At 39.5% G+C, this 12,977-nt stretch overlaps 1 protein-coding gene across 7 annotated transcripts in view; it reads right to left on the bottom strand.

Moving 5' to 3' along the window:
- Positions 1 to 6,239: 6,239 nt before the first annotated feature.
- adgrd2 (adhesion G protein-coupled receptor D2) overlaps positions 6,240 to 12,977 on the bottom strand; it is a 55,583-nt gene continuing 48,845 nt past the window's right edge. For 4 of the 7 annotated variants that reach the window (XM_060931210.1, XM_060931211.1, XM_060931213.1 and 1 more), the window contains 7 exons: positions 12,615 to 12,656; positions 12,477 to 12,530; positions 10,062 to 10,151; positions 9,369 to 9,516; positions 9,177 to 9,235; positions 8,489 to 8,536; positions 6,240 to 7,042 (listed from right to left, as the gene is read on the bottom strand). In XM_060931210.1, coding sequence (XP_060787193.1) covers positions 6,878 to 7,042; positions 8,489 to 8,536; positions 9,177 to 9,235; positions 9,369 to 9,516; positions 10,062 to 10,151; positions 12,477 to 12,530; positions 12,615 to 12,656 — 606 coding nt within the window. In that variant the 3' untranslated portion in view covers positions 6,240 to 6,877. The remainder of the gene's footprint in view (positions 7,043 to 8,488; positions 8,537 to 9,176; positions 9,236 to 9,368; positions 9,517 to 10,061; positions 10,152 to 12,476; positions 12,531 to 12,614; positions 12,657 to 12,977) is intronic. The other 3 variants (XM_060931215.1, XM_060931214.1, XM_060931212.1) reach the window with 3 other exon arrangements.

Below are 12,977 nucleotides of genomic sequence, written 5' to 3'. Positions count from 1 at the left end.
CCTGTAGAACAGGATAAAGCGGCTACAGATAATGAGATGAGATCTCCGGCTCCATTTTTCCATTGAGCTGAAAACCTCACTGGAAAAAGTATTACATCGTAAATTAGAAGGACCAATCAGGTTGCAGTATGCAAATGCAGTCCAGGGAACACTGGAGTGGGGGACGGTGTAGGATTGGATTGGGGATATTTACATATTCAAATAATATTTTTTTAAAAAATTGAAACTAAAGTGAAGGCAGTTTTCATTGTCTGTTTTCTTGAAATGCCACAAGAAGGAGTTAATTGTTTAAGCTACAGTTCTGTGCAAAAGTCTTAGGCACATGCAAAGAAATGCTGTTGACCAAAAATGGCTTAAACAGTCATGAAATTAAATGTTTCAACATTTAAAAAAATACTATAAACAGTAATCAGTCAGCCATAATAAAAGAATATAACAAAGTCAATATTTGGTGCGAGACGATCCTTTGCTTTAAAGAAAAAAATAGTAGTCTGAGGTCCAGTGAGTGCAGTTTTATGCGGAAATGAGCTGTAGGTTTTGCTGAGCATTTTCCAGAACCAGCCACGGTTCTTCTGGACACTTTGACTGTCACACTCGCTTCTTCATTTTACACCAAAACCCAGCAGCCTTCATTATGTTTTCTTTTTTAATCTGAAAAGTGAAATAGGATGCCTAAGACTTTTGCACCGTACTGTGTTTGTATATGTATACACACACGCCATTCTATAATTGCGGGTACATTTGAAGTGTCGGTCAACTCTGTTATCATCAAACTGGACAATCCGTCAACAGAACTGATGATAACAGAGTTGACACTTTTCCACCATTTTGTGTCTTAACTCCACATGCCAACCTCAAACTAATTACCACACGGCATGCATAAAAACAGAACGGATTTTCATCCTATTATTGTTTTTAAAAAATGACTCAGCCCAATATCACAATAACAGAGTTGACGCATAATGAATCTACTGTCGGTGTAAAATCCTCAACATTCTGTTCAAATTAATGAGAGAAGAAACAGAACAGTCTCTCCCTCACTGCCTTTCTGAAGTTTCCCACCAGGGGAAGTGACATCACTCGGTGCAGGTGTCATGCATATTATTATTAAAAGTCTTTGTGGATGTTATGTGGTTTTATAACAGAGTTGACAAGAACATTGGGATGGATAAAAAAAAGATTCTGACTGAAATTTCACATAAAACAGAAAATCGACTTTCTATTCAAACTGCAATTGATTTTCTAACGGTTAATAGAATAAGCCCCCAGAAAACAGACTGTTCGACTGAATCACTTCCTGTTTATTGGAGTTGAATGGACGGATCAGGAGTCGAAGACAGCTAATAATGTGGGGGGAGGGGTTATTTAGTTAATGTTTTATGGATAAATTGGGTCTAAAATGGACATCAAGCATCGTTATTGGTGAAAGTTTGTCATAATTTGCGTTATTGTTCAAAACTGATTCAATAAAGATTTCTTTTTGGGAAAATAACAAAAGGTTTATCATCACAGAGACACGAAATGGACCCCGAATTCTAGAATGACCCATGTGTGTCTGTATATATATATATATATTAGGGTGCATCAGTTGCCCCCTAAAAATGAAAAGCTCCTCTGATCATGATGCATTTTTGTTTTTATGTTCCTTTTGGTAAGAAAACACACTGGGTGAAATATTTTGACAAAATTCAAAAGTTTAATGGTGGCACCAGGAGCTCAAAGTTATGGAAAAAGCTGCTATTTTACGACTTTTATAACAAAATTTCGATCACTTTTCATGAAACATTATGGCACCTTATAGAGTATACCAAATATCTTAGATACACATTTTTAGTCCATATTCTAAATATATTATCAAGCACAGTTTGAGTTTTAGCTGTTCATTGAATCATCGTTCAACTACTTTTAAACAATACAAATGTATTATGAATCACATTAATGCTTCTCAATCCCTTGCAAAGGTTCTTAACATGATCTCTGGCTCACAAGAAATCAATAAATGGAGTCCAACATTGTGATTCAAACCTTACGCCAAAACATAAAATAAGCGTTTTTGGCAAAAAAAAAAAAAATGAACCTCATGGTGCCACCATTAGACTTTTGAATATGGTCAAAACATTTTACAGGATGTCTTTATTGGTGAAAAGGAACACCCAAACAAAAACACATCAGATTTTATGAAAGTGACGGCAACTGATGCACCCTAATATATATATATATATATATATATATATATATATATATATATATATATATATATATATATATATATATACACACACACACACATACACATGATGATTGATGTGATGTCAGTGCTGATTTGCACTCAGGTGTGCCATTACATGACAAATACAACCTTACTGTTAAAAAAAAAAGTTTAAAAAAAACTTGCAATAATGATGTTAATTAAAAAAAAATAGAATAATATAGAGCCCACTCCAGCTCCCTGATTGTATCAGCAGTAAGAGTCGGGCTAAAACACAGCTCCACTGTATGTAACTGGACATGAATCATGGTCCTGAGGGTGTTTCCACATTGTTGGTGTGTAATTAATTATGGATCCTTTCTCAACTGGTGTCCATTATTTTATCAACCACCTGCGCATCCTTTTCAACTCTTTTTTTTCTTTTCTTTTTGAAATACTGACAGATCCTGTGAGTAAGTGCGCGCGCTTGAAGCTGCAATCAGGATCGCAGGAGAATCACTGCGCCATATGTTTTCCACATTTCACACAAACCCATCTTCCATCTCTATTCAGTTTCATCCTGCTGAGTATCTTCATGCACACACACATCCTGACTGAGACTTTAATCCAAAAAAAAAAAAAAAAAAAAATGCATTTTCATGCTGTTTGTGTATTTATATGTAGTAATGTACTGAAACCACCTCTCTCTCTCTCTCTCTCTCTCTCTTATATTTTTCTTTTATTTTCTTTGTGTGCTTTTCTCTGGAAGAGTGTAATTGTAAAAACGTGTTTCTGTCCCTTGTAGTTAAAATCAGCATCAGTATTGTCTAGAAACGCTTAGAGGTCAACTTACAAAGCCATGAAGCTGAAGAGCTGAAGAAATAGTATTTATTTAATTAATGTCAGATACAGAGGTGATATCTTATAATACGGAAATACTTCATTTACGTGAAAAAAAATCTTTTGTGCTTGTCGACATTATCTGACTGCAAAGTGCTTTATTTCTTATCAAAATGTGAAATAAAGAAATGAAATTATAACACGGATGGCGACTCGTTTTCTTTTCTTCCAAAAGCATGATGTGCTACAGACAAACACGATGGCTTTGAAGGAGAAGGGAGTGCCAGACCGTGTGTGTGTGTGTGTGTGTGTGTGTGTGTGTGTGTGGCTTTTTTAATGCACATGTTCGCTCGAGTGCCGTGGAGAAAGGCACGTCCTCAAGACTGCTGCCTCTAAGAGACTCTCCAGCGGCGTTTTAAAGAGCCGTGATGGGAAGGTCAGAAAACATTCACACATGTTGCCGTCCTTTTGAGAGCTCACAAAGCCAGAGTACGTTTCCTCGGCCCTATTTACACTCCTTTAGTTCCCCTCTTCGCTTTGTCTTGCTTTTAGGAAAAAGATTGGCTTCAACTGCACCTCATATGGCAAAGAATTGATTCCCCCCCCCCCCCCCCCCTTTTTTTTCTTTGACTCATGGATTTGTGTGTTTGAAAGTCGGATATAAAGACTCGGCAAATGAAAGAGACGATATGACAATATTTCTGTTTCTCCATTCACAAATGCATCTGTTGCACATGCTTTCTATTTCTATTCTAATTGGTTGTTGTTGTTTTTTTTTTTCATTTTGTATCTGCCATTAGTTTGCAATACTGACCTAAAATTATTCACAGCAAAAGCTAATTTACTTACCTTCTAGGCCAGTTTATGCTGACAACCCAGTCCTCGCAGATAGTGTCGCAGATGGCGTCTGCGTAGCCCCCCCCTTCGCAGACGCTCTGCGCGCACCTCCCAAAAATTGTGACCACCGCAGAAGCCTCGCAGACAACGTCGCAGACAAGAGGGCTCTGATTGGTCCACTCTACATCCGCTGTACACGCACTTCCGCTTCCCTACTTTCCCGGTTTGGTTTGTTTTCACTACCGCCATTTTTAAAAACATGAGCGAAGATGGAGCAGCACGAAGAGCGGTTGATCGAGGAAGTGAGGAAGTACGGACATCTATACGACTCCAGTTCTAGTCATTATAAGTAACCGGAGGATAAACACTCCACTAACCACACCCACCAACTACTCCTAGCGATTTCACGACTTCGCGCCTCCTTGCGTTGTGGCGGTGAATAACATCGTGCATGCCTATTACTCCCCGCTCAACGATAAATTACAACTGTCTGCGAAAAGCTATCTGCGAAAGCCTTGTCGCAAGAGCATGCAGAGGCCTTTAGCTGTAATTTACTCGAATTCTGGATTCTGATTGGTCAAGATCCAGAAATCAATTTCACACGTTCGCATTTAACAAAAAAAATGTAGTTTATTACGTTCCAACGTTTGTATCGAGGATATCGTAGCGATATTAGCGTATTATCTCTCTTCATTTGCTGTAAACATGAACAAAAGCTATTGTGTAGCTAAACATCATGGACAAACGCAACCGGTTAACACAATGTGATATCATTCTGCTGTTTAAGCCCTGCCTCCTAAAGACTGACATTGAGATTGTAGCCTATCAGAAAGGCAGAAGTGATGTAGATAATCCATCCATTATCCGTAACCGCTTATCCTGTACAGGGTCACGGGCAAGCTGGAGCCTATCCCAGCTGACTACGGGTGAAAGGCGGGGTACACCCTGGACACGTCGCCAGGTCATCACAGGGCTGACACATAGACACAGACAACCATTCACACTCACATTCACACCTACGCTCAATTTAGAGTCGCCAGTTAACCTAACCTGCATGTCTTTGGGGGAAACCGGAGCACCCGGAGGAAACCCACGCAGAAAGGCTCCCGTCAGCCACTGGGCTCGAACCCAGAACCTTCTTACTGTGAGGTGACAGTGCTAACCACTACACCACATAAACGTAAGTGTAGCTTAACAATGCAATATGAAGCACGTAAGGTTTAGATACAGACGCGTGTTTACTTAACAATTATTCTCCGAAGGTGAAGTGAATATTGGTGAATAATAACCGAAACAAAGTCGAGGTTAATATTTAACAGTTATTCCATAAAATCAAGTCGTACATGAGCTGATCGCTATAATCCATGTACGACCAGATTGAGTGGAATAACTGTTTTATTCTCTCCACAGTCACTGGATTTTGAGAAACGGGGCATTTTTATTTTTTGCAAAGTCGATAAATAAAAACTTTATACAAAACATCCGACAAAATCATTTCTGCTTAGAATGTAAAGAAACCGGTGAAATGACAGAAGAAATTTGTGAAAAATGTGATGATGATGATAATAATAATTCTTGAAAAATGTTAAAAAAGATACGTTCTTATCATCAAATACTTTCATTCCATTTTTTGCTGCTTTTTTTTTGTAACACGCACCGCCACTTTGTTTTTCTCTACTCACGGTATATGAGCTGATAGCCTAGTATCTGATTAGAGTAGCCTATCAGAGCGCCTGATTGCTCATATCCAGTGAATGTGGGTGGAATAATCACTGATATTCACTGAGCCTGAGGTGGACAAATGTTTTAGTATAAATACACAGGTGATTATTTTTTAAAAATCCTATTCAAAAAATTATTTCAAACTTTAAAAGCTTCATGTAAATGTAATAACTTTGCTGCGCAGACTTGTGTCACTTATCTACGCCGAGTCACAAAAAATCCTTTGTTTTGAAATCGATAAAATAAATCACAACTCCACCTTCCCTTTGAATAGTTTTAGACCAAACTTTGTAGCATCTTTAGTGTTCTTAGGAACGGCATTTTCTTTCATCATTCGTAATTCTTCCTCACTTACGGTGACGAAGCGTTTGGACGCCATTTTGCCGAGTCACTTGAGGTGATTGGTCGAGAAATTTGGACTATTTCTCGATAGTGTGCGTCATTTCCTATAATCACCTCTGTATTTATACTAATACTTGTTATTTACTTCTTAGTTACCTTTAGCTGTTTACTTCATTATTTTGGAGCTACATTTGCCATGAGTGAGACATTAATTTCATTTAAAATCACTTTTCACATCAGTTATTTACACACACACACACCTATTATTGCTAGTGTTGTTATGAAATAAATCAACTCATCTCTCATCATATTAAAGTTTTACAGCAGATTTATTTACAGTGTTTTTCATCATTGTCAAAGCAATGCATGGTGTTTTTACATGAAATAAACCCCACATATGATTTACAGTATGTCCATCAGATTTGGAACTGAAAATAATCACACCTCTGTTTCGTCAGATCACACTGCAAAAAAAAAAAAAAAAGCCACATGAATTTTGTTTTCTATAAACTACACTGTGTGCACCAGCAGCACCTCACTAATCCAAATAAATCCTATTTCATGCTCTTGGAGTAAGCAGGTGTCAGTAGGGTCACGTCCCACAGGACTGAGGTGTGTTACACGTCAGCGTGTCGTACGTCAGTGTGTGTTGACGGTTCAGCAGTACACTGTATCTACATTAACCTACTCAGCTACCGTACGGTCCCGGTGAAAGCGTCTCACTGACAGCTGCAGCCGTCTGGTCTGGAGCTCCGGCACGCCACCACTCGCTGTGTGTCGTCTCCTAACACTAACTACACTTCCTGTTCAGCAGTGTGACTTCTGTCAAGCGTGAAGTGGAGAAACCCAGATGAACTTCAGCACTGTCTGCTGTTTTATCACACACACACACACACACACACACACACACACACACACACACACACACACACAGAGTGCTGTTTCGTTTTAACCCTGGGAACGAGGGGGACTGCAGTGTGGGAGAGGCCTGCTCTTCTCCAGCTGCTTCACTGTGTGTGTGTGTGTGTGTGTGTGTGTGTGTGTGTGTGTGTGTGTGTGTGTGTGTGTGTGTCTGCAGCATGTGTAGTCCACCAGTGTCTTGTCTTCAACATGCTGTAAAAGAAAATTTAGTACAGCTCTGATCATTACAATTTATATTAAAATAAACATACACTCACATTCTATTCAATTATACTCTATTCTATTCTATCATCTACTCTATTCCATTCTGTTGTATTCTATTCTACTCAACTCTATTCTATCATATTATACTCTATTCCATTCTATTGTATTCTATTCTACTTTATGCTTTTCTACTCTAGCCTATCATATAATACTCTATTCCATTCTATTCTACTCTATTACATTCTAATATAATCTATTCTACTTTATTATTGAAATTACTTCTATTGTATTCAATTGCATCATCTCATCTACTCCATTCTGTACTATACCATATTATTCTGTTCAATTCTGTCCAATTCTACTCCCTTTCATTCCTTTCTATTCTACTCCATTTCAGTCTGTACCATCTGTTCCATTCTGTATGAGTCTCAAGTCTATTTAATTCTGTTCTGTTCTATACCATTCCATTCTCCTCTATCCTCTTCAATTCTATACGATTCTACGCCGTGTCATTCCATTCATACATTCATTCATTCATTATCTCTAGCCGCTTTATCCTGTTCTACAGGGTCGCAGGCAAGCTGGAGCCTATCCCAGCTGACTACGGGTGAAAGGCGGGGTACACCCTGGACAAGTCGCCAGGTCATCACAGGGCTGACACATAGACACAGACAACCATTCACACTCACATTCACACCTACGGTCAATTTAGAGTCACCAGTTAACCTAACCTGCCTGTCTTTGGACTGTGGGGGAAACCGGAGCACCCGGAGGAAACCCACGCGGACACGGGGAGAACATGCAAACTCCGCACAGAAAGGCCCTCGCCGGCCCCGGGGCTCGAACCCAGGACCTTCTTGCTGTGAGGCGACAGCGCTAACCACTACACCACCGTGCCACCCTATTCCAATCCATTTTACTATATTTGTTTCCATTCTATACAATTCTATTGGCCTCTATTCCACCATATTATATACGGTTCCATTCTCTGTAGACAGCCTTTGAATACTTTTTGTCTCGCCCCAAACCAGTTTTATCTAATCACATCTCACTTTCATACAACATTACATTTAATCAAGTGTTTTAAATTTTTTAACTTCTTATTTTCATTTAGTAAGAAAACACTATGTGAGTGAAATCTCATTACTGTTTTAAAGTATTAATGTGGACTTAAACCTTTCCTGAAGAACCTTCAGAGGTGAATTTGTTCGTATGAGCAAATACAGCGCCCTCTAGAGTTGGACTTTACATGAGCTTTCTGTGCAACACTCAACCTCTCACACAAAACATCAACAACCTTTGTGAGCGAGACGCTGGATTTTATACAAACGAAGTAAGAATGCCTGTGGTGATTAACTCCTAACCTTAACCACTCATAAGGTTTAACGCCAGCTGGTTTAGAAGGATTCTTAATAGCTATTAAATGTTCTTCACCTTGTTTATGAGATTACCTGAGGGTTTGAAGGCCATCAGCTGAACGACCTGAGGAGATCAGAGATTAGTATGAAGAGGGAAATAATCAGATGTAAATTCCATGATAAAACTGTATTAATATTCAGAAATTCACGTCTTTGATTGTAATTGTTTTTAACCAGGCTTTCAGTCGTAACACATTTTAACACTATGGATAATAATTTACAGCTTTTTCATACAAACGTTAACTTTTTTTCAGTGTTCATGCTGTGTGATAAAATGAATCACAGTTTAATGTGAGACTTTACGAAACACTGGTGATGCTGCCAGAACTCATGATTTTTACTGAAATGATTCATGACTGTAGGTCATGATTTGACGGGCGGGGCCAAGCAAATGGCTGCAGAGACCTGAGGGGGTGGTGCTTAAACTTATAGTCATAACTACATACAAACCAGTAAATTCATAAATAATTAATGATTCACAAATACCAGATAGTAAATGAACACAATGTTTGTGTTAGAAGTTAAGTTACAGAATTGAATTGGAGTTGTTATGAATGATTCTGATTCATTACAATTGATTCACAAGGATTCATTGTGCTTCATTATGATTCATTACTTTTAATTATGATTCATTACTATTAATCATTATATTAACTCCATAAAGATGGCTCAGGGTGTGTGTGTGTGTGTGTGTGCGCGCTTACTGGATTTTCCACAGTCGGTTTTAATGAGAAGCTTACAAGTTTGTCATTTCCGAAACTTTCTAGAGAGACAGTGAAAGAGAGAAAATGTGAGATTGACAACACTGTAAACTTCACAATCTAACACACACACACACACACACACACACACACACACACACACACACACACACACACACACACACACACACACACCGTTCTTAATGACAAGCGAGCTGGCGGTGGAGTTGGTCATGTAACTGGAGCTGCTGCTCTCCGGGCTGGACGGGGTGGGCAAGCTGTCTACCCATGATGCACCAAGAGTCCTCTGAGACGGCAAGAAGCTGACTGGCTGAGAGCAATTCTGCAAGAACAGAAATTGTAACGAGAACTAGGAATTTAGGTAAAAACGATCCTGAGCTAGTAAATATCACTAAAAGAAAACTACCGTGTTACACAGAGTGGAAGCTAATCATAAATATTCTCTCCACATTCACTGGACATGAGCAATCGTGCGCTCTGATTGGCTACTCTACTACTAGGATATCAGCTCATATACAATGAGTAGACCTGCCTGATCCATCCTGATGCCCTACTTCTGGCTGGAGTCTCATCACATCGCTCCGGTAGAGGACGGCCCCATATGGACAGTTGAAAGCCGTACTTGGAGGACGCTCTGGACTCTTACAGTAATGCTTTTATGGCTGAGGACTACAGTTGACTTGCTAACTTTAGGACTGCAGTTGCCATGAACAGTTTTGCACTCAAGTTTCCATCAATGAACAGTTTATAACATCAACGAAACTGACTTCATGTTAAAACTATAATGAAGTTTTCAGCTATACTTTGTGACTCTATAGGACACTGTTATAGAAGCGAGTTATTTATAATCATGCTATCTGTTATCACCCAGATGAGGATGGGTTCCCTTCTGGTTCCTCTTGAGGTTTCTTCCTCGTGTCGTCTGAGGGAGTTTTTCTTCACCACCGTCGCTACAGGCTTGATCATCAGGGATACATTAGGGATAAAATTAGCTCATGTTTAAAGTCTTTAAATTTCTGTAAAGCTGTTTTGCGACAATGTCTATTGTTAAAAGTGCTATACAAATAAACTTGACTTGACTTGAAAACTTGACTAGAGAAAAGCAAAATGGCGGCGTATGTTGCTGAACCAACTGAACACGGAATAAAAACTCTACTCAAAAACAAAACCCTAATAAATAAAAAAAGCAACAAAATGTGGAATAAAAATATTTGATGATAAGAACGTCTTTTTTTAATTTTTCAAGAATTATTATCATTATCATCTCATCTCATCTCATTATCTGTAGCCACTTTATCCTGTTCTACAGGGTCGCAGGCAAGCTGGAGCCTATCCCAGCTGACTACGGGCGAAAGGCGGGGTACACCCTGGACAAGTCGCCAGGTCATCACAGGCAGATGTTTTGTATAAAGTTTTTATTGATCAAATTTGCTAAAAAAATGCTCCATTTCTCAAAATCCAGTGAATGTGGATAGAATAAAACAGTTATTCCACTCAATCTCGTTGTACATGGATTAGAGCCAACTCGGTGCTACGCGCCTTGTCAGCTATCAGCTCATGTACGACTCAATTTCATGGAATAATTGTATACAGTGGGGCAAAAAAGTATTTAGTCAGCCACCAATTGTGCAAGTTCTCCCACTTAAAAAGATGAGTGAGGCCTGTAATTTTCATCATAGGTACACTTCAACTATGAGAGACAGAATGGGGGGAAAGAATCCAGGAAATCACATTGTAGGATTTTTAATGAATTAATTGGTAAATTCCTCTGTAAAATAAGTATTTGGTCACCTACAAACAAGCAAGATTTCTGGCTCTCACAGACCTGTAACAACTTCTTTAAGAGGCTCCTCTGTCCTCCACTCGTTACCTGTATTAATGGCACCTGTTTGAACTCGTTATCAGTATAAAAGACACCTGTCCACAACCTCAAACAGTCACACTCCAAACTCCACTATGGCCAAGACCAAAGAGCTGTCAAAGGACACCAGAAACAAAATTGCAGACCTGCACCAGGCTGGGAAGACTGAATCTGCAATAGGTAAGCAGCTTGGTGTGAAGAAATCAACTGTGGGAGCAATTATTAGAAAATGGAAGACGTACAAGACCACTGATAATCTCCCTCGATCTGAGGCTCCACGCAAGATCTCACCCCGTGGGGTCAAAATGATCACAAGAACAGTGAGCAAAAATCCCAGAACCACACGGGGGGACCTAGTGAATGACCTGCAGAGAGCTGGGACCAAAGTAACAAAGGCTACCATCAGTAACACACTACGCCGCCAGGGACTCAAATCCTGCAGTGCCAGACGTGTCCCCCTGCTTAAGCCAGTACATGTCCAGGCCCGTCTGAAGTTTGCTAGAGAGCATTTGGATGATCCAGAAGAGGATTGGGAGAATGTCATATGGTCAGATGAAACCAAAATAGAACTTTTTGGTAAAAACTCAACTTGTCGTGTTTGGAGGAGAAAGAATGCTGAGTTGCATCCAAAGAGCACCATACCTACTGTGAAGCATGGGGGTGGAAACATCATGCTTTGCGGCTGTTTTTCTGCAAAGGGACCAGGACGACTGATCCGTGTAAAGGAAAGAATGAATGGGGCCATGTATCGTGAGATTTTGAGTGAAAACCTCCTTCCATCAGCAAGGGCATTGAAGATGAAACGTGGCTGGGTCTTTCAGCATGACAATGATCCCAAACACACCGCCCGGGCAACGAAGGAGTGGCTTCGTAAGAAGCATTTCAAGGTCCTGGAGTGGCCTAGCCAGTCTCCAGATCTCAACCCCATAGAAAATCTTTGGAGGGAGTTGAAAGTCCGTGTTGCCCAGCGACAGCCCCAAAACATCACTGCTCTAGAGGAGATCTGCATGGAGGAATGGGCCAAAATACCAGCAACAGTGTGTGAAAACCCTGTGAAGACTTACAGAAAACGTTTGACCTCTGTCATTGCCAACAAAGGGTATATAACAAAGTATTGAGATGAACTTTTGTTATTGACCAAATACTTATTTTCCACCATAATTTGCAAATAAATTCTTTAAAAATCAGACAATGTGATTTTCTGGATTTTTTTTTTCTCATTTTGTCTCTCATAGTTGAAGTGTACCTATGATGAAAATTACAGGCCTCTCTCATCTTTTTAAGTGGGAGAACTTGCACAATTGGTGACTGACTAAATACTTTTTTGCCCCACTGTAGCTGGCTGTCTTTGTTGTTAGTTAATGTTACTCTGTATAACAAATCAGTAAATAAAATGAAATAAATAACAGTGTCTTTCTTACAGTAAATGACAGAGCTTTCCTCTTCTCCTGAATTCTCTTTATAGCGCTCTTCACCTGGCGGACAAAAGAAGAGAACATGATGGCACTCAGGTTTGTAGCTTCTACACTAAAACTACAGCATAAACGATACACTCTTACCTCACTGTTATAAACCGCATACACTAGGAATATGTACAAACCCTGTGGAGACGAGAGAGAGAGAGAGAGAGAGAGAGATCTGAGTACGTGTCATCATTTAATAACATCACACAAACAGTATGAGATCAAAATCAGAATCAGCCTGAAGATTGGATTAGAAATGAAATGATAATCAGAAAGTATGAAACTCATAGTGTGAGCAAGGATATCATATTGGAACTATTTTTTAGGATGGGGTGCTGGATATTGCAGGGGTAGGGGTGGGGAAAGCATGGGGCATGGACTACTTCACCTGTCACACATTATTGGGGCTTTTCACCGTCATACCGTCCACCATATTGTCTCACAAACAAAGAAACATAG

This window comes from Neoarius graeffei, chromosome 10, assembly GCF_027579695.1.
Source record: "Neoarius graeffei isolate fNeoGra1 chromosome 10, fNeoGra1.pri, whole genome shotgun sequence".
In the NCBI taxonomy this organism is placed as follows: domain Eukaryota; kingdom Metazoa; phylum Chordata; class Actinopteri; order Siluriformes; family Ariidae; genus Neoarius; species Neoarius graeffei.
The sequence above is the reverse complement of the archived record's forward strand: the minus strand, read 5'-3'. Positions and strand labels throughout refer to the sequence as shown.